This window comes from Heptranchias perlo, chromosome 26, assembly GCF_035084215.1.
Source record: "Heptranchias perlo isolate sHepPer1 chromosome 26, sHepPer1.hap1, whole genome shotgun sequence".
NCBI lineage: Eukaryota > Metazoa > Chordata > Chondrichthyes > Hexanchiformes > Hexanchidae > Heptranchias > Heptranchias perlo.
In genome coordinates this window covers 27,420,101-27,443,092 of record NC_090350.1, presented here as the reverse complement: position 1 = coordinate 27,443,092, position 22,992 = coordinate 27,420,101, and the positions used below count along the sequence as shown (strand labels likewise).

The window sequence follows — 22,992 nt, the reverse complement described above, 5'->3', positions numbered from 1 at the left end:
AATCAAAATTTGAGATTTTTGTTTTGAAACATTTTTATAAATATCAGGAAGAACAATGACTTTACACAGAAAATTGAGATTCTTTGAGGTCTTTTTAAAAAAAAAAGCGAGTCCGTTTGAATATGTTTATTGCTTTATTGGGGTAAATAAAATTTGAACTAACCAAAAATTCAATTAATGAAAATATACAAAAACTATAAATTGGGTTCTATAACAGTCTACTGTCAAAAGGCACTAATCCAGACCATTAACTACAAATTATATACATATGGAAGCATATGTATGGACACGGAACAAAGGATGGGATACACCAGCACAGAATACAAATAAACCAAATTCTTACAATTCCCTTTTCCTTTTATTTCCAGTCACTTTCCTGGGACAGAATATATGGAAGGGCATTTTTCTCCACTAATGTGCCATCATGCACTGCATGATAAACAGTTCGTGACCCTGTCCCTGTAGTGTCTAAGATGCTTGGTTTTGAGTTCAAGTCCCGGATCTGCTGGGTATTTCCAACATTTTCTGTTTATATTCCAGTGTTTAGCTTGATGCTCAAATCCACCAGCCAAGCTTCTGATGAACTCCATCAGTTCTTGTCTCAACCACTGGGTGCACTGTCTTGCAGTCGTGGATCATGTTTACAGAGAAAATAAACTGATACAGGCCATCCTTGCTTCTTCACCCACCCATGCCCCTCTGCACCCCCCCCTCAAAACCCCATAAAGGTCCTTGTCCCTACGAAAAGTGCACCTGTTGGCTGAGTACAGAATGGCATAGGCATCAGTCACTGAAACCCGTGGCCGATTCACCTACCCTTTCAATTAAAGAAGGTGCAAGGCCACATTGGGGGAGGGAGAGGGGGAGAAGTATACTTTAAAAAGATATTAGTAAACAGATGATGGCTATTGTTATAAATTCCACAATATTATAGACACATCAATAGCTGATAGTTCAGTAGATCAATTTTCTCTTGCATATTTTTGTACGTATGTAGATACAGTTAATCTCTGGACATAACACAGACACTAAACCAGTGCCCTTAAGTGGAAAATAACCCGAACATTAACTATTATGGCAGTAGATTTGTCAACAAATTAGTGAATACACATTCATAGTTGGCCTTGCTGAATTTTAGTACAAGCTTAACTGAAAACTGTTTTCAAGCATGTTTTGCTGCAATAGTTTAACATACACTATTCAGTCTATAATTAGATTTTTTTGTACAATCTGATTTTGGTTAAACAGATATAAGATGTCCTGTATTTCCTTGGAACTAAATAAAAGAACTTGTGAAAAGTTACTTAAATACAGTGCATAAAAAGTAAAAATGAGTAATTTTAATAACAGTAATGATTTTACAGTGTACAGTATTTCAAAAGTTACTAAAAACTCACAGCAAAATTACATGTAATGCTTGTAAATGGTACAGAAAAAAATTTGGATGCTCCCCATACACACCTTTTTAGAAGCCACATTTCTACACTTTTACTTTGAAAGCTGCACTTAGAAGCTGGTCTAATCCAGTTAATGAAGAGGTCTAAAATGGGCATTGCTGTTATTGTGCTGTGGGCAGTGTAATTATGCACTTTATATAATTCTCTTAAGTATGCAACTGATCTGCTACTTTTATACACTAAAGCATACTGGAGTACAAAAAGTAATTTATTTAAAAAAGTGCTTTTAAAAAAATATTTACAATAATTGGATGCATTTGGACTATCGTTAAAGACCTTAGAAGTATGACATTTACACTGGCTAGACTTGGTAATTGGTGAATGATGAAGTATTACCCTCGTGTTTAGATAACATCTCAGACTAGGGATTGGAAAGATGATGTGGGTAGCATTAATATTTTGTATATGTATATACATATATATCTTGCAAAACTATAGACTTAAAACCTGTCTTTGTTATACATGTAACGCAACAGTCTTTCACAGAAATTACTAGCTGGGAGAAGCCCAAGTTTGTCTTTTAAATAACCAGACAATTAAATAGGATACAAAGTTAAGTGCAATACACTGCCCATAGTACAGTGGGTACCCTTTAAATCTGGCAGAATGAATAGAATAATACTGTACCTGTTCTATTGACCAATAGTGCAATTTGTTTAAGTTCAAGGTTCACCACTCCAAGTCAGAGTTCTCTGAATATTTTTTTTTTGAATGTCAATTCTCCGTGTTGATCTAACAATTCGCCAAATATCCACGTAGGCGCTACTGTAATCTCTTACACTGTCATCCATCTCAATTAGATGGGGCATACAAATGGACATGGTGATTATTTGTACAAACCTCACCTAAAATAAATGAAACCACATGAAGTCATACAATTAGGCATACCATAATATCATGATGCTATTTCAACTATTTGAAAAGCTGTATGGCTAGCATCTGACTCCCCCATAAAGTTTCTGATAGATCAACATAGGCAGTGTTCCAAAAGAATAATGTATCTACATTGTTTGTGGAAGTTTTACTATGAGGTGCATTGAATTAATAATAAACTTTTAGTCTATTGCTATTATCACCAGTTATATTAAATTATTTTGGGGAAAAAACATATTTGATGTCCATACATTCTTATCCAGCAAATTGGGTATTTTGCTAAATATTAACAATAATGTGGGTATATTAATCTTAGTTTACTGTTTTAATTGTCCAAGACATTTACAGTCATAACTTGTTGGTTGTACATACAATTTGAAAAATGCTGAAGATTTTTAAAAAAATGAACATCAGTATTCTGAACATTGAACAAATGTCAACTATAGTCATATAGTGATACCATAAATCAAGATAGTAACAGTACAAACGTCTATTTTAACTTCATTGATATATGTAAGTTTTAAAAAATTTAAGTCCTCGGCTCAAAACTTTTAAAATCTAGTTTCTAAGAAATGTAAACTCTTTTTTAATCTTCATGGCTCCCCTACATGCTATGATTGAGAGGATTGGGCAACTAACCTGGTCCCAGACTTCCTCCAATGCTACTCTGAACCAGCTGCTGGGAGGTCAGGTATAGCATGGATGAGATGCAAAGTAAAGCCCCAATTACCTTACTGCAATAATGTGTCCCCACCTGGTCTTCACTCCTTTCCCCACTGTACCAGTACAATTGTTGCTATCTTCATGGCTTCACAGAGTGATTACTCATCTGTGTTAGTTATAGGTCTACACTCACTGAGAACTTGGTTAGGACTACCCATTTTCATTTTACATAGGACCCTTACACTTTTCAGGGGAGATCTGATTTGAGTCCAGGTCTCAGAAGTGAAAGGAGATTGTGCGAATCCACTGTACCCACCACCCCCCCCTCCCTCACCAAGTCCCCTGAAAATGGTTGAGTCCATTTAGGAATTAAACACTTTGAAAGTGGAAGATTGTTGGTGAGTACTGCACGGTCATCTAATGGCTAGGTTGGAAATGAACTAAATGCACTGGATGTAATGTGCACATCTGCTTTTCTCCCCAAATACAATGCCCTGCAAATGCAATCCAATCAGATGAATGTTGATGAAGTTATGTTCTAAATTAAGCAGAATTTTTAAATAGTCCTTTTCATTGATGTATTATTGCTGTTTGATTCCAGTAGTGAGAGCTCCTGGCTTTATTCAGCAAATAGTTCTATTCCATCATCTTACAGGTAAACCCCAGTAAAAAGAGGAAATGCCATTAGTGAGTGAGCTGTAAGAGGAAAGATGAGCCCAGCACAATTTAACCAGTGTGTGTGAATACAGCATCTATTTAGGGGAAGCTTTTGAAAACGTAGCTCAGGATCAGTCTAGACAAGTCCGTTAGACTATTTGTAAATCACATCATTATTTTTATTTAGATCTTGTCCTATGAAGCAGGGATAGAAACAATTAATAAAAGCATAGCAGAAGTAACAAGATAAACCCAGCAACTACAGGCCAGTCAGTTTAACCTCAATAGTGGGGATACTTTTAGAAACGATAATCCGGGACAAAATTAACAGTCACTTGGACAAATGGGGATTAATTAAGGAAAGCCAGCACGGATTTGTTAAAGGCAAATCGTGTTTAACTAACTTGATTGAGTTTTTTGATGAGGTAATAGAAAGGGTCAATGAGGTTGATGTGGTGTATATGGACTTCCAATAGGCATTTGATAAAGTGCCACATAATAGGCTTGTCATCAATAGTTGAAGCCCATGGAATAAAAGGGGCAGTGGCAGCATGGGTACGAAATTGGCTAAGTGAGAGGAAATAGAGAGTAGTGGTGAACAGTTGTTTTTTAGACTGGAGGGAGGTATACAGTGGTGTTCCCCAGGGGTCAGTACGAGGACCACTGCTTTTAAAAAAAATATATATTAAGGACTTGGACTTGGGTGTACAGGGCACAATTTCAAAATTTGTAGATGACACAAAGCTTGGCAGTGTAGTGAACAGTGAGGACGATAGTGATAGACTTCAAGAGGACATAAACAGGCTGGTGGAATGGGCGGACACGTGGCAGATGAAATTTAACGCAGAAAAGTGTGAAGTGATACATTTTGTAAAAAGAACAAAGAGAGGCAATATAAACTAAAGAGTACAATTCTAAAAAGGGCGAAGGATCAGAGAGATCTGGGGGTATATGTGGACAAATCGTTGAAGGTGGCAGGACAACTTGAGAAAGCGGTTAAAAAAAGCATACGGGATCCTGGGCTTTATAAATAGAGGCAGAGAGTACAAAAGCAAGAAAGTCACGATGAACCTTTATAAAACACTGGAGTATTGTGCCCAGTTCTGGGCACCGCACTTTAGGAAGGATGTGAAAGCCTTAAAGAGGGTGCAGAAGAGGTTTAATGGAATGGTTCTAGGGATGAAGGACTTCAGTTACGTGGGTAGACTGGAGAAGCCGGGGTTGTTGTCCTTAGAGCAGAGAAGGTTGAGAGGAGATTTGATTGAAGTGTTCAAAATCATGAAGAGTGTAGACAGAGTAGATAGGAACTGTTTCCATTGGCAGAGGGTCAAGAACCAGAGGACATAGATTTAAGGTGATTGGCAAAAGAACCAAAGGCAACACGAGGAAAAAAAGTTTCACACAGTCAATGGTTATGATCTGGAATGCACTACCTGAGGGGGTGGTGGAGGCAGATTCAATCATGGCTTTCAAAAGGGAATTGGATAAGTACTTGAAGGGAAAAAATTTGCAGGGCTACGGGGAAAGGGCAGGGGAGTGGGACTAGCTGGATTGCTCTTGCAAAGAGCCGGCGTGGACTTGACGGGCCGAATGGCCTCCTTCCGTGCTGTAACCATTCTATGATTCTATAAGTACTAGAAAACAATCAGTCATCCAACTTAAACTCTGATTATTCCCCAATTATCTTGCTTGCAGACATCTGGAACAATTTAATGGGCTAAATTGCTGCTGGTTTCAGTCACAACAAAGTGACTCTAATATATGATCTTTGATCAAATGATGAATTTATAATTGTAAATCAAACATTAGAAGCTTGATATATACTCATCCCAGGGACTAAAACTACTACATACATATTTTTGAATGCCCTAGATACAGGATCTTTTCATCCCTATATGTATTCTTTAACCACACTAACAAAACTAACTTACCATAACTATGATACCATTTAGTGGGCAACCTGGTGACAAATTTAGTCTGACAGTTTCTGAAAAAGTGGCAACACTTGTCAGAATACAATCAGCTCTATCTTGAAATCACTACATCAATTTTAGTTTGGAATTTATCGGTCAACAATTCTTTCTGCCAGTACAACTTGCTGTATCTTGCTATTATTCTGTCTGATACAACTGACCTCTGGTTTTACATTACTGTGGCTCACTGATCCACTTCAAGTTTCAACCCCGCAGCCTATTTAAACCAAAAAATAGGACGTTGTGACTTGCATTTACTTATAAATCCATTGGTAGATATATATCACATTGACACACCAACATGTTCTATTTGAAAATGTTAACCTCTTTCCCTTATCTGCTCCCTTCTCTCAAGAGGTTGAAAACATACATAAACAATAATCTAACAGGCTACCCTCAGATCAGAGTTTGATTTCCAGTCAGACAAGAACCTTAAATTCCAAACTGATTGAGCAACATTGTAGTTCCCTACTGTAAGGTTCACTGATTGGTGAACCTCAAAGCAATTGACAAATGATGCATTGGTATTAATATTTCCAAACAGCTGACATTTTGTCTTGTACAATTCTGTTTATTCAAATGAGAGCTTTGAATCAATTTTGAAACAAATATTTTGTATTGCACCATAATATGGGTTTAAGTGCCCTCCCCTCTAGCAGAGCACTTGTGAGCTTTAACACCTTGGATCCTAAGGCTGCAAACTAACTTAAAAAAAAATTCCCTCCCCTCTTGAAGGCACTGATTCCTTCAATGGGGTATTGGTCACCCTCTGAAAGCTCATCCAAGGAACTGTTATTCATACATGAATCTCGACAATGAGTGAGAGGCAGACTATTCCACTGTGAAGAACAACACAACAAAGCCTGTTCTTTTCCTCATCCAGCATCCACGTGCACACACTTCCTGTAGAGACTGCTGTATGGTGATCAGGAGCAGGAACCAAACCCAGGGCATTATAGCCAACTGAGCAACCCTACGACTGTCTGGCAGCCATTAGCTAACTCACCACAGACCTGGAATCAAAACTGTATGGCCCCAATTTTAACTAGCCCCACCTAGCAGAAACTGGAGGGAAGGCGCAGTTAAAATAATGTGATTCATTTAGCCCCTCTGATACCGCTACCGTTCCGTGTCCCGATACTAACCTGCTCTTTTGAGCAGGACACCTGCAGGAAGGAGGCAGGGTCCTACTTTAAACATGCAGATCAGGTCTGATGATGTCATCAGAACCCGATCTGCAATTTCAACCTGAGGTTTGAGTGGGGGAGCAGTGTCGGGCAAACCTGTTGGGAGCCAGATAGTGGGCCAGAAGGTAAGTTTTATATTAGGTTTCCTTGCGGACCCCCCCCCCCCCCCCCCCACACTCCTGTGAAAATTGAAGCCTATGACTCTGAAACAGAGACTTTACCACAGCCATCTGGGGAAGCTCTTGGCAAACTTACTACACAGCAACTCCTATAATAAAATTTAGATTGCCTCTATTTACGTTGATGCTTCCAGCTGAAAACCTGCTGTTGGAACATCTGGGAACATTAATACACAGAAAGCATCTGCTTCCCAGATAGGAGACATGAATATCGAGAAACACAATAAGGTTGATTTCTGTTAAAAAACGGAATCTTGATGTTTATCCAACTTCTCATCATGTAAGGATTATTCTGCAGTGGCTCCAAATTAATACCTAGCATGAATCCTGCCTCTCAGGGGGAGCATTTTAATGCAACAAGAGTATGCAATTTGGGAGGACCTGCATTGCCAAATTTATTGATTTGTCTCTGCTGGATTTGCTCTGGCACAAACATGGCAGTGTAACTGGAATATTAGCTAGCAATAGTTTATGCTGCTCCTTTAGGCTTAAAAATCACTGAAGATCACTGTAACTGTAGTCTTACTTGTGCTTGACCCAACACAAGCTGGGCACAGTATGGTTTGGGCCTAACCTATCCAAATGAAAACTAGATCAGATTTTTCAAATGGATGCCTGCCACAATGTATTATATACACTTCTACAATGGATTAATTGCATTTGACAAGCTACTTGAACTGTAAAAAGTGATTAGCTGTGTATTAACTAAACTGGAGAGTGAATTGAAAACAACCGTGCCAATATACAATCTAACCATCATTGTGGTAGCGTCTACCTGGCTAAAAGATTACACAGTACTGTTTTTAACGTGTTGGGCCACATGTGCTCTAAAGTGATCATGAGCTATATAGCAAAATAGAGGCACTTTTAGTGGAAATGCATGCTTTCAGTTGAAAGGGTACAAACCTCAGTCCACTATGAAATATGCTGGTCAAATCTACATCACCATTTTATCTGTGAAAAATCAATGAACAATTTACAAATTATTAATTTAGAATTTATCTTTGAAGAGGGCAGTCGTGTTTAAATCAGCCCGATGCAGCAGTCATACAGAAATAAGACTTGACATCAGTCGTAACTAGTATGTTTTTATGAATAAAAGTGTTTGATACCATGGATGAAGCTTTCCTTTGTTCGCTATTTGTCGGAGAATCATAAACATGAATATAAAGAACAAGTTTACAATTTAACCACAAATAAGGAACACAGGAAATCTTTCCATGAACATTTCTGATTTCTTATAAAAAGTAAAGAGGAACCCTTCCCCCAATTAGGATAGGCCCATCCTTCAGAGATGACATATAAAAAGCTCACCAAATGGGTCCTATTAGCCCATCAATAGCTTCTCTGACTTCAGTTAAGAGCCCTTGGTAATTATTTTCACAAGAGTAGGAATGGTATGCTGGGGGAAGGGGAGGCCGAGATGAAGGTTGGTTTATAGACACAATGTTCAAAAGTATCACATTCTTTTTTAAACTGTTCTTCATTCTTTGGGCCATGAGTGGTAAAATAATACTTTTGTACTCACCTGAGGTTGATATAAACCACCTCTTGTGTCATTAGCCAATCACATTGGCAACTATTGGAACTTGTAACTATTTGGAAACTAAAAGTTACTATTGTTGAGACTGGTGTTATTTTGAGGTAAATGTTGAATAAAAGATGATATGTCACCAGTTACTTAAGTGTCAGAAGATCCAATAGAAAGTGGGGGGGCAAAATGGACACCATCATCCTTTTGCAGCAAGCATGCTTCCTGTTAAATGGAGAATGGAGCAATGATGGTGTAGAAATACCCATAATTTCATTTGTCCTACCATCCTGGATACTTGGGAGATCAGTGTCCCTAAGGGGGAAAAGGCAGCTTTGAAGTGCTTTTATTTGAAAAAAATAAATAGGACAGATAAAACTTATTTTAAAAAAATCATGTTACACTGTTCCCCTGAATTTCACTATTAACGAGCAGCATCCTTCAACATCAGACAGACTAAATGTTCAGTATATTTATCTCAGTGAAATAAAATAAAGTGCATAAAGTTAGTAATTCTAGTTAGTTTGAAGTAGAAGAACTCTAGTTGTGACATTTGAAAGGCGGTACAGTGACGGTGTAGTTGCTTACAGCATTCCCTTTTTTTTAAAAAAAAGGATAAAAAAGCAACTTTTGAACTGGTTTGACTTGTGCAGCTTCCTGCAATCTTTCCTGTAACTTCAAAAATTTCTTCCTAAATAGCATCTTACAATCATAATCAAATTATAACTGGGCACCAGCAATTTTATTTTACATTCCAAAATGTTACTGTGTTACATTGTTAAAAATTATTTTCAATTAATTAAAATTCTGCTTTTAAGCTTGTTTTTCAGTTTATAATATGAGGAATTCTATTTGCTTTTCACTTTGCTACAGCTGTTGAGCTTATTTTTTCCATTCAGTTTTCTCCCTGCTTGCTGACATCCACACACGCATACTTTCCAATATTGTTAACTGGACAGCAATTAGAAGCAGCAACCTTGGCTTGTTATCTTTGGAGGTTTTCTTCCCCTCCTTGGCCAGGGGCACTGAGACCAATTGTACCATCCCAACTGTCACCCCAAATGAAATCAATTAACTCAGCACAAACCAATCTGTTTCAATTTTAATAACACAGTAATTAAGTCTTCATTTCACTTTTTAAAAACCGTTTTCAATTCATTAGCCAAGTACACACACAACGGCAAACATTGCTTTTTTCTCCCAATGTGAGGGACATTATAGATGTGCAATAGAGCTTTACAGTCCAACCACCACCAATTAAGCTAACAGTTTCTACATCTGTTGAATTTAAATCAGTAAATGCCAATTGTAAATCTAAATGTTGCAATTCTCAGGCTTAACATTTTAGATGCTTAATTGGTACTTTACTGATGTAGACTATATATTGGAACCTACATACATTATTAATTCTACAGTAGAGAATTCTACTGTTAGACTACTGTATGCAATTTTGGGCACCCCATTATAGAAAGGACATTAAAGCCATAGAGAATACAGTGTAAATTCACCAGGATAATGGCAGGAATGGGAAACTATAGCTATGACGAGAGATGCAAGATACTGCGCCTATTTCTACTACAGCAAAGAAGACCAAGAGATGATTTAATAGATGTTCTTTTAAAATTTGAAGGGTTTTGATAGAAAGGGTGAATAAGGAAAGACTATTTCTTCTAGTTGGGAATGCCTAGGGTGCTGATTTTCCCCGGCTATGCCTGACGTTAACAGGGCGGTAAGGGCCTCAAATTGGAGTTGGCTGCCTTACCGCTCCATTAACACGGACGATGTGGCCGGCACTGTTTAGAAAAGGACCCACCGCTGAGCGCTCAAAGTGCCTGCATGTTTCAGGCGGTAGGCCGCTTTTAATATGCAAATCAGGGTCCTATAACCCCGATTGCCATTTTAGGTCATGCACATTTGACCAGTTTCACGAGTGATGTAGTCGAAGAGGCTCAGCAAAGGAAAGTTTGGAATTATTTTTGTACCTCACCCTCGCCCGCCCCCCCGCCCCCACCCTCGTACTTACCTAGCTGTCGGCCAGAGTGGCCCGATATTGACCAGTCTGGCTGGGGCCCGGCAGCTCGCCGCCACAATGTAAATGAGACCAGGGCCTCAAAATTGCAGCCGCCTCTTCACCCCCGAGAACTCATCAATTTAAAATGGTCACTAGGAGAGCGGTTAGAAATTTTAGTACAAAAGGTTGTTTGAGCATGGAATGCATTGCTCCAGGGAATGACTGAGGCAGAGAACACTGCATCTTTTAAGAGAAAAGTGGACAAGAAAAGATACATGGCTATGGGAGAACAACAGTAGAATTAGTTTTGAATTGCTCTAGCAAAGAGCCGGCACAGACTCAATGGCCCAATTTGTCTCCTTCTTTGCTGTAAACATATATGTCTGTAAAAAAGTGTGACTCATTGATTAGCCTTGTATGCTAACAGAATACTTGTCAATAGGGATGTCACTTCCACATGGAAACATACCCACACACATTTCCATGTTATGAGAATCCATGTGAAAGTGAGCACAGTATAGTGGGATAGTTAAAATATATTGTAAACTGTTGTGCCTGCAAAATGGAAGCCATGCACCAGAGGGTGCTCTTGTTTCAAAGTACTCCTTTGCACTTTGGAAAGAATCCTTAAAAATACAGCTCCACATGTAATTATGGCAGCATCAGTGCTAGAAGTTGACTACAGTGCAGTATGGTGTGCTATGACATACCTACTTTTGAAATATTTATGGATATCAGTGCAATTAAGATTAATTATCTGCTTGGCTCAGTGGTATCACTCTTGCCTCTGAGTCAGAAAGTTGGGGTTCAAGTTCCACTACAGGACTGGAACACATAATCTAGGTTGCCATTTCAGTGCATTGTCAGAGGTGCTGTTAAACCGAGGCAGTGTCTGCCTGCTCAGGTAAAAGATCCCATAATACTATTTAAAGAAGAGCAAGGGAGTTCTCCTGGTATCCTGGCCAACATTCCTCCTTCAATCAACACCACCTACAACTGATTAACTGGTCATTTATCTCATTGTTACTTGTGCAACCTTTGTCTATGCAAATTGGCTGCCATGTTTGCCTACAAAAGAATCATGATTGCATTTCAAAAGTAATTCATTGACTGCAAAGCACTTTGGGATGATGTGGGACATGAAAGAAGCTATATAAATGCAAGTTTTCTTTCTTTCCCTGGTCATACTACAGTCTTTACGACTGTTAGCACCCAAAATATTATCAGTTATTCATTCCTGACATGCTCAGTATGCCGATCATATCCTGTGCCTCAGCTGATAATACTGCATTTCTTCCTTAACAACCTGCCTCCACCTTAACTCTTTGTGATGTGTTTGTTTTCTGAAGAGATTAATTTTAATAGTGCACAGTTCAAAAGGCACCAGCAGCCCTTTGGTATCTCACCCAAGTAGCCATTCTTCATACTGGATGACACTGGGAAGGTTGATCAACTGTGGAGAGCGTCACAATCAAACCTGATCCTATTTTCACCTGACACTCACAAGTATGCATTTGATAGCATGTTTAATTGTTTTCTTTTTTAAAGATAACAGGTTTCTGAGGTCAAACTATTCAACTCAATTACTAGATATTAAGAACCTACATGATTTCAGACACCAGTGTAAATCTCGTATGTTTGTCAATTTGTCCAGACCACTCACACTTTAATATACGAGTGGTGTGTTTACAAAGATTAAGGCCAAGTACTCTAACCCACCCATCTCAGCCTATATTTTTCCTTTCTTCTGTTCAGCCAGATATCATAACCTCTAAAGGTAAGCTTCAGTGGCAGGAAACCTGTCCTGATTTTTTTGTTTTGTCCATCACCTTGATTTTATAGTTTTCTTTCTCAATAGGTCTAGTTCCAAAGTAACCTCTTTGAAAACAGTTGTTGAGAATGTGGATGGAGCATTCGAAAGCCCCGTGGAACCGCTGGACCCTTGCACACAGCGGGCAGCTTATTGGAAAATCATGGAAGCATTGCCCGTGAATTTTTGCCCATTAATGCCAAGTGGCACTGGACCTCCAAAAGTTCCATCCTATATTTGTTTTGAATGGTTGGTGGGGAAGAGAGGGAGAGAGAGAGAGAATTCTGTCAGTCCATCAGCAATTCATTAAATTTGTGCCATGATCAGGAACTATTACCAGCCAAAAGGTTCTTAGCAGCATATTGCTAGAATACTTGTTCAGTATGCTGCTCCATGTAAAAACACACCCTCCCCACTCTACAGGGCGAAATTCCTCTTAATGCACAGACAATGCATTAAATGGGAGTTACAATTTTTCCCTTTTTTTGCACTTGGAGGAATGAACAGTTTTACTCTGTGTGCCTTCTGGAAGTTCAGGTGTGTTACGGTACATTAAAAATAAAAGTAACAAATAACGGAGTGGTCAATCTAAAAACACCTTTAAAAAGCTGCTTAGATAGTTAAACAGCCACTTTGAATATTGCTCTATGGGCCAACATAGCTGCGGAGTGCATAATTTCTTGGAGAAATGGAGGGACAACACAATCGACAGAAACCACAATTTGCAGATGAAGGTATGCAGATGTGAGGCCAAAGGAGAACTACCCTGTACAGCATGCAGTGCACTACTACCATTGTACCAACTCTCTACAGGGCATATTGTATAAAAGTGCTAGTGTAGTCCAGACATCAGAACCACTCCTTCGGCATACCAAATTCACTATTCACTGCAGCGCTTGACTCTCATACGTGCTTTACTGTAGATTCTTTGCTGAAGGGTATAGTACTGTTGTGAGTCATGTTTCAAATGGGCAGCCTGGATCTCTGCACAGTCAACTGTTTAAACTGTACTTACCATGGGATGAGTGAGGAACCCATGACTCCCTTATGTTGTGAGCGTTCCCTAGAAACCATCATTGATATATAAAATTATTTGGTGGTGGTTGCACACCCTTAGAATGTTCATAGAGTAGTATCCCTTTTTCATTGACGAATACCATGGGACATTGCAAAGGTAATTGACTGGCAGTTTGGGTGCAGTCAATGTGATCTTGCACTCTGGGAATACCATATCTTTCTAAAAACCCTGCATGTCTCAGTCGCCGACTACATCCTGGTGCTGAATTCCATGCGGTGGTGAACCACATTCTGACTGACTCCTGCCGTATTTCCTGTTGTTGCCTGGAAATACTGTCGATTTTACGGATACTGGCAGTACAATTCTAATGTTGATCCTTGCCTGAAGGTATGGTTTCAGCTGATGGCACAATTAATCGATGGCTTCTTTGATGAAGAATAGCCTTCTCACATCGTGTTCCTTGGTACGGTAATGCTGTTGACTGCACTAGATATAAGCCTGAGGTAGTAACAGGTGGTGTTCCTCCTATGGCCTTGGACCTGTGGGGCTCTTTTCTACTGGCCATCCGACTCCAATTCGCTTAGTAAAGTGAAACTTGCGAACATGCCCATGGATTGAAACGGTTAAGTCGCTTCTTACAATGGCCCAGAATTTGCTGTAAAAATAACGGTGAGGCTAATGGCACTCGCCGTTATTTAGGCACAAATGCTACAGCAACTCCAGGCAGGGGGCAAATGCGCGGTTAATTGTGAAGATCCAGAAGTTGCTGTCTGCAATGCGCTGCTCTGCCGTTAGCTTCGCGAAAATGGCATCGTGCTGTCTGCCTCACCATTAACATGCATTGAACGGCGTGAAGTTCCTGTATTTGCGCAGTAGATACGAACTAAACTCACCACAGAAAGTTAAGTCTTGTCCCTTTCAGTCTAAGTACACTTGTAAGGCCGTGATAAGTGTTAATTACTGCCGGTCAACCTCTCCGGCACTGAAAATTAACTATTACAAATGTGGAGTCTCATTCCTTCAGGTTTTAATTGTTGGAGATTTAAAAGTGTAAAATTTTAAATTTTTTTTTACTTTTCATTTCTGTCTCTCTTCTTTTTCTGTACCTGATTCAACATTGAATTCACCCACTCTAATTTACACTTCCTTCTCAGTCCTTGGGCTGTTAATTTCACAATCCTTCAATCTCATTGGTTGAGGAGATACACAGTTGCTTGTCCTGTTCACTCAGGTCCCAGATGCCCTGTTTCCCTCGCTGTGACATTATCAGCTTTCAGCAACTTGCCACACAAAAAATGTAAAAACCTAAACATGCAAAGGTAAGTCTAACTAATGCCCTGCCACAGCAAATTATGGCCCATTGTCTCTACACTACTCCACGCTGGATCTCTCCTGACTCTACCACTGGAATAATGCCTCTTTATAGCAGCCAAGATGTGGAGATGCCGGTGATGGACTGGGGTGTACAAATGTAAGGAATCTTACAACACCAGGTTATAGTCCAACTGTTTTATTTTCAAATAAAACTGTTGGACTATAACCTGGTGTTGTAAGATTCCTTATATCTTTATAGCAGCATGAGTGGAAGGCAAACGTGAGCAAATTTGCACATTTGCCTTTAATTGGTGCTTAACAAAGTCTTAAAAAGGTAGAAGAATGTTAACACTAAATCTGTGCATTATAACAGATTATTCCCCAGAGGAATACTAGGAGCATGGGCAAAAATTAGCAAATGCTGTATAATTTTGTTAACACACCAAATTACTACATATAAATGCACACTAAAGCATCTTTTGGTAGCTCTAACGCACAGAGGAATTTCACTCACTAGTTGTTCATTTAAAATCATTCAATGGTCTATTCCTTGTCCTTTGGCCCATTTAATTTTCCATCTGTCTAGTCTAGAACTTCAATACTTTTCAACATCTCAAAAGTACACAGTTGATATTTTGTTTCACCGAATACCTTTTTCTCCCTATTATCTCATTTGCAGGCTGCCTGCCAGCATATATTATCTTTCAGCTGTTAAGTGATTACAGTCTGAATCACAAGCTTTTCTGTGACCATTCATTTGGCTCACTCTTGAATCGTAATTCCCACATGAACCGTGATTCAAGAATGAGCCAGATGTTGTTTCTCCCTCCCACCTATGATGATATGGCTCACAATCACATGGAACAATAGGTAATACCCTAACAGGCAGCTGATAAATCTGACTCAATCAAGATAATTGTTCAAAAGGCAGACAACCCATCAGGTAGTCAACCACCTGAGTTACTGGGCCCCACAGAAAGATTAGCAAAACAAGTTTGAATTTATTTGTTCATTAAAAACATTGTTTCTTACGTTACTTTCATAATTTGGCTCTCAATTTATTTTTTTAAAGTGACAGAATGTAGTAATGTCACTGCAACATTCTGGCAAAGACACTGGTCATTACTGTAAAACAGCAGGAATGAAAATTCATATGTCAGCAGATTCAATTCAGATCTTAACCTCTTACACATCCCAAAAGCAACATTTATGGGTAAGAAAAGAGTGCCGTGAGTCAATAATCTCCCATATTTGTAGGTTAGGTTCCACAGTAGAAATGACCAAAAGGATTCTGTCATACTTTCATCCTGTGCATTACTGTCAGTAGGCTATTAATGCCTTTCAGGATATAGAGGATCCTGCACATTAAACTACAAAATACTGTTTTCATTAAAATGAGTATGGGTGACTTCATATCTTGTGAACAACAAAGTCATGAGTTATAGGTCACCCATTCTCATTTAGTAAGTTTCATCTCATGGTGTGATGCGTACGATTCTGTTCTTAGAAATTCATTAACAATTTTAAATATTTAAAATGTGGATGAACTATGATTTCAAAACTCAGTGCCCCCAAAGTTGCACAGTACAAATATTAGTGTTTGTATGACATCCCTTTGTCTACTATTTTAATGGAGACCTTAACCCGTTTAAAATAAATAATTGAGTTAACATGTCCTTTAAAATAGCATAAAAAAGAATGCCAAATGAGGGCATTATGGTTTGTACAGTAATAGTCGCAAAGTATAATTTTATGGTTTGTGAATGTTTTAACACTAAGGTATCCATTATATCATGAAAAAGGGCAACATCCTGAACTATGAGATAATCAGAATATCCTATAGAAAACCAAAGGCTGTTCTGTTGCGGTCCATCTCCGCCTTGCAAGTCTGAAGCTGATAATAGCTGTAACACTTTACCTACGTGGATGAATTAGGTGAAGACTTAGATAAATGCTGCATAAATAAAAGGTCAGAATGTATAGAATACTGACTACGGTAATAATCAAAATAACACTTCGAAAGTTTTATCACTGAATTATACTCTTTTCCTGTGCCACAGGCATAACAGCCAAGCAAATTAATAAATGCAACATTTATGTCATTATCCTGGCAGCAGTGTACAAGACAGTATTAGGATATTGTTAGCTTAGCAACCAGCCTCATTATAGACTGGGACTAGACCAGCTTGTTTCTAGACTTTCTGCTAATTTGGCAAACCCAAGTGGTATTGTTTTTACTGAACTACTTCACAGGAAGCAGGAATGCTTGTGAATCTGGATTATAATTACAGCCTAGAATTAAATCCATGGCTATGACGTAGGTTTTTTTGAAAAAAGTTTCTGCTAGAACTTAGCTTCATTCCTTTGAAGTTTTCTTCAGCAACAGTAGCTTCAAGGGGTGTTTTTTTAAAAAACCTCTGATCCCTCATGGTGACAATTTTGGGTAACGAAACATTTGCAAGAAGATCAATAACATGTCAAATTTCTCCTCAATTTTAACTTCGGGAGATGTGGAGACACTGCATCACAAGGTAAACTCCTTGTGAGAACATTTTACAACAATGAAAACCCACTTATGAAATCACTTGGGTTCTTGTTCTATAGGCACCCAGATTACAAATGAGTACAAAGTTTGAATCTGACAATCCTCATTACTGCCAGTGTTCACCCACGTCTCCATCCCATACACAATTAAATTAACCTCCTTAAACCAGTGTCCTCCTGGGTGGGAAAATAGGGCAGTACAGCCAGGGACATCTCTACATATGGGGTGACATTCCTCAGCCAATCCAAGAGAAGGAAAGCTTAAGTAGCAAATTCAACTCTGTCCTGTTGTAGCTACTTGGCGATCCCTGTTTGGCCTTTCCTGGTAAACGTAACTGCTGTTTTGTTACCCACCAATTTCCAAATAGCCAGAAGAGTAATTTTTGAAACAATAATGCCGTTTTATAGATAGTTGTTACAAGATACACTAGATATAATGAAACCTATGTGGCATTGAGAAAAATTCTCTAGCTGTGGGTAGATCTTAAGCACGTAGTTTGTGAGCACTTTGTGTGTTCGGTCTTTGTGCTTGACCTCGCCCCACAGTAAAACAGCTAACAAGTTAACTTTTCTGACATCAAATTTAATACTGAATTAACTTCTGTAACTCTTCACACAGTACAAAACCACATCTGTATAAAAATGATACTGTGCTGTTACCGAGCTCAATTACAGACACAATGACCATTAGACTGATGAGAGCATTGTAATAGTGAGGTGTTTTTCAGACCTCATTAAATATAACCTTGCTTCTGGGGAAGTGGAAATTGACAGAGTGCACCCAGTGACAGTAAATTGTCTCTTATAGAAGGTGTGTCAGATCCAAACATTTTGTTCCTCCTTAACCTGAGATGCAAATTCCAAAGAGTATTTTTTAGTTATTGTAAGTTTCACCATCTAATTGCACATACACAAACAGACATGAAGGGAGGGTGGAAGGCTCATCCAGAGAATGTTTGCAGGCTGAAGTACAACCAAATCCTCTACAAGTAAGTTTAAAAAGAAATTTTAAAAATAAAAATTGAATTGAAGGGAATTGATTTGATCAGGGAACGACCACAATAGGATTTGACTGTACAAAGTCTACCCTAGCTCTGATTTAAAAACATGCTGAAAAATAGGAGCAAACGAACAAAGCCCAATCTGAAATGCCCAATGTAAAATCTAGTGTGAGTGTGTATGGAGGCACCTGTTTCTCAGTTTCCAGAAGTTGGAACCTTGAAGAAACTGGAGAGCATGTGTTCTGGGCCCATACAACTTCCTACTTTGGGCCAGTTTGGTCTGGTTTGACTTTTTGTTCGTACCTCCCTAATAAAAAACTAGCTATGTAAAATTTAGAAAATAGAAAACGCTTTTATTTTGCCTTCAGCTAATAGTTTCAACTGTATTGGGTAATGTGCAGTAATACATTAAAAACATGGTTGTTGAGTTCACAGTCAGCCGTCAGCAAACCTTAGCACTAGTCACACCTGACAACTTCTATTCACTGATATGTTAATATGAGATGATCACATTGGCAGCTATAAAAATGATATGAGAACTTTTCTTTCAATTTAACGCACAGCGAACAAACAAATGATAAATATACATCTAATAGTCTGTTGCGGAACAGTACATATAACAGGGAAGAAGGTGGCTATAGTCTATAACATTATATAATCCTGATTGCCTTCAGCCTTACGTTCAATCATCGTCGATTGCTTCTGTCTTGATCTCACTTCCACCCTGGCCGGCCAAAGCTAGGACCGAATGATTGACAGCTGCCATTTCGACAGCCAATGAGATGGGATCTTGCTGATGGTCACTATGGCAAGTATTTTCATCCTAAGGAGGGGAGAAGGGTAAAAACACAAACTGCCATATAAGTAGCACTGGATTTAACAAAAATCAAACATAATGTTACAGTTCAGCATTAACATATGTTGTGTGTCAGTCTCCACAGAGGTAGATATATATACTGCTAGCAGTATAACTTGCCCAGCTGCTCACTTATGAGAAAGTCTATCCAATATACCCACAAAAAGTGCAGGTTTTTCAACATATATGTTCTAATAATTTCAGCTTGTTAGTCCCCATGATTAACTAGGATAGTTTTGGTTGTGAATATTCTCTCAAAATTCTTTAACTTTCTGGTCCTGATGTAACAATGCTGCACTTGTTGTAGTTGGGGGCTAGAACTATCAATAGTGAGAATTTAGTTGTCAAAAAACTTATTTGAAGTTTCAGATTTGAATATGTTGTTTTAAAAAGAACAGAAAATAGATCAGCTAACATTTCCAGCCAGCTTTTGTTCTAAATCTCACTAAAGGTAGCCTCTCAGGACTGGAATGAATGCCTCTGTGAAGCACCTTAGGATGTTTTTATATGTTAAAGGCACTATATAAATGCAAGTTGTTGTTGGAGACAAAGGTTGTTTTATTTTATGTACGCCAAGCAAACAATAAACGTGCTTTTTTTATACACAAAGAATGAGCCATAAGGCACCATTATTGCAAATATTATCTATCATTCACAGACAACCCTATTCATTTAGACACAGTAGTACAAACATCGGTTTCTAATGAGTACCCAGGAGTGGGTGGTAAGATTGTAAACTAATGTTGCAGATTTGGATAACACATGTTGAGGTAAAGCCTTAGTGGTTTATGAATTTTGTCAAATTTTGTTTGATAACGCTCCTGTGAAGTTCTTCCCCTTGCCCTGAGTTTTCTCTCTCCTTTCTGAAGATGCTGACTCTTGCTTGGGGATGGTTGCATAAGGGCTGACAGCCCTCCAGTAAGTTGCCAAAATGGCCATTCTTCATGTTCAACCCTAGACATTTGAATGTCACTAGGCTTTCCAGTCAAGCCCAATCTTCTCCTTGACCTAATGGCCATAATCACATATTTTCCAGTAAGGGTTACAGGATAGTAATGAGTAGAAACCTTGGCTGCTGCACATCCCTCCCACCCCCATAGCCTACTTTTCTGTTCCTTAGACCAAGACTTTCATACCCCATCTGGAAACCTCTGGTCTGCATGGTTTAAGAAACATATGAAATAGGAACAGGAGTAGGCCATACGGCCACTTGAGCCTGCTCTGCCATTCAATGAAATCATCTTCGACCTCAACTCCATTTTCCCGCTCGATCCCCATATCCCTTGATTCCCCTAAAGTCCAAAAATCTATCTACCTCAGCCTTGATTGTACTTAACGACTCAGCATCCACAGTCCTCTGGGGTAGAGAATTCCAAAGATTCACAACCCTCTGAGTGAAGAAATTCCTCCTCATCTCAGTCCTAAGTGGCCGACCTCTTATCTGCGACTATGCTCCCTAGTTCTAGACTCTCCAGCAAGGGGAAACAACCTTTCAGCATCTATTCTGTCAAGCCCCCTCAGAATCTTACACATTTAAATGAGATCACCTCTCATTCTTCTAAACTCCAGAGAGTATAGGCCCATTCGACCCAATCTCTCCTCAAAGGACAACACTCTCATCCCAGGAATCAATCTAGTGAACCTTTATTGCACTGCCTCTAAGGCAAGTATATCCTTCCTTAGATAAGGAGACCAAAATTGTACACAGTAATCCAGGTGAGGTCTCACCAAAGCCCTGTACAATTATAGTGAGATATCCTTACTCTTGTATTCCAACTCCCTTGCAATAAAGGCCAACATGCCATTTGCTTTGATAACTACTTGCTGTACCTGCATGCTAAATTTTTTGAGTTTCTTGAACGAGGACACCCAAATCTCTCTGAACACCAAGATTTAATAGTTTGTCACCATTTAAAAAATATTCTGTTTTTCTATTCTTCCTACCAAAGAGAATAACCTTACATTTCCCGACATTATACTCCATCTGCTTCCTTCTTGCCCACTCACTTAACCTGTCTATATCCCTTTGCAGACTCTTCATGTCCTCCTTACAGTTTACTTTCTCACCTAGCTTTGTATCGTCAGCAAACTTGGATACACCACACTCGGTCCCTTCATCTAAGTCATTAATATAGGTTGTAAATAGCTGAGGCCTAAGCACCGATCCTTGCGGCACCCCACTAGTTACGGCCTGCCAACCTGAAAATGAACCGTTTATCCCTACTCTCTGTTTTCTGTCTGTTAGCCAATCCTTTATCCATGCTAATATATTACCTCCAACCCCATGAGCTCTTATCTTGTGTAACAACAACCTTTTATGTGGTACCTTATCAAATGCCTGTTGAAAATCCAAATATACGATATCCACTGGTTCCCCTTTATCTACCCTGCTAGTTACATCCTCAAAAAACGCTGGAGAGATCCATTTGAAAGCCTCTTTAAAAAAAATCTTTTCATACTTATTTTTGTTTTTTTGCTGCTTTAACACAACTCTAACTGAACCAAACATCTCCCCTAGATTAACTGGAGTGATGGTGAGCCTTATTCACACTGTATCATTTGTTGATTTTGAAATAGGGACGAGGTAGCAGAAGAACTACTCTGCTAGAAATGTTAACTGTATATTTTTAAATGCCACGTGATTGATTGTAATATAGCAAAAATCTCAATTTTACAGTTAGAATAATAGTATTTGCAGCCCAGGAGGCTAATCGATCATGCCTGTGCCAGCTCTTTAACTGGAGCTATCCACTCCAATTCTAATTTTTACTCTAATTCAGGAGTGCCATTATTTTAATAGCATGTTTATATTTTTAAAAATATTAAACAGTTTTATATTTTTTCATTTAAATTGGACTGTTTTGATTTAAGGTTAACATTTCATTTGTCTTGGATCTCATAATGCTGTCTTTTATTGCAGATGAAAAGCTCATTACTGAGTTCACAGTAGTATGCAGTAAAATCTCCATATAAGAACATGGATTCTAGTGATTGCTGAAACATGCTTTCTGAAACCCAGCCTGTGGACCCATAGACTGCCAGCAACCCCTAGAATCATAGAATGGTTACAGCACAGGAGGTCGTCATTTGGCCCATCGAGCCTGTGCCGGCTCTTTGTAAAAGCAATCCAGTTAGTCCCATTCCCCTGCTCTTTTCCAGCACCCCTGCAAATTTTTTCCCTTCAAATATTTATCCAATTCCTTTTTGAAAGCCACGATTGAACGCCTGGGAAATAAAAATGTCCCTGGGCTAGCCATTATGATGAAGAAACAAATTGTATTACAGTAATAAACCCACTCAAGTGTCAGGAGTTTGCTATTTCAATATTAATCTCAAAATAACCCATAAAAAACACAATTTTAAATAGGAATCGCCATCTTCCCTTTTCTGTCCGTTCTCCCTATTCTTTTTTTACTTATTGGAAATCTAATTTAATCTGCTGTAATCCTTTTGTCTCTTAAAAGCAGTAACAATAAAACACTTATTTTGTTTTCCATTCGACTCTCACCATTCATTTATGAGGGCTTTAATTGATTGAAAACTGACTAAAAAGATCAGTTTTTCAGCTAATTCAGTGCCAAACTATGATGGTTAATCTGCTTGTGTCATAGATATGATCAGATCAATTTTTTTTTCAGGAGTAACACCTCAAATCAAGAACAGCTGCCACTAGATGAGCAACTCATTGTCTTATGGCGCCCGCCATGTTAACTGATCCACCATGCAATCAGGATTTTATGCAGCCAAAAATGCAATTTTAAATACTGTTAAGGATATGGACGGGGAGGTGTGAATCAGGTTCGTCTTGTAGTCTATTGTTAATCAAAGATTTGTGGACATATTAATCAGCAGCTGCTGGGTTCAGGTGCAGGTAGAACCTTGTTGTTTAATGAAACGATGACCAGTTACTTAAAATAA

At 38.7% G+C, this 22,992-nt stretch overlaps 2 protein-coding genes across 8 annotated transcripts in view; one reads left to right on the top strand and one right to left on the bottom strand.

Annotated features, from left to right (window-relative positions):
* LOC137342605 (polyadenylate-binding protein 4-like) overlaps positions 1-22,992 on the top strand; it is a 378,766-nt gene that overhangs the window by 63,986 nt on the left and 291,788 nt on the right. The gene's annotated exons all lie outside the window — the stretch shown is intronic.
* LOC137342604 (homeobox-containing protein 1-like) overlaps positions 122-22,992 on the bottom strand; it is a 60,093-nt gene continuing 37,222 nt past the window's right edge. For 5 of the 7 annotated variants that reach the window (XM_068006603.1, XM_068006601.1, XM_068006604.1 and 2 more), the window contains exons 10-11: positions 18,899-19,041; positions 122-2,302 (exon numbers count right to left, since the gene is read on the bottom strand). In XM_068006603.1, the coding sequence (XP_067862704.1) occupies positions 18,901-19,041 (141 nt within the window). In that variant the 3' untranslated portion in view covers positions 122-2,302; positions 18,899-18,900. Of the gene's footprint in view, positions 2,303-7,895; positions 7,944-18,898; positions 19,042-22,992 lie in introns of those variants that run through there. The other 2 variants (XR_010967299.1, XM_068006607.1) reach the window with 2 other exon arrangements.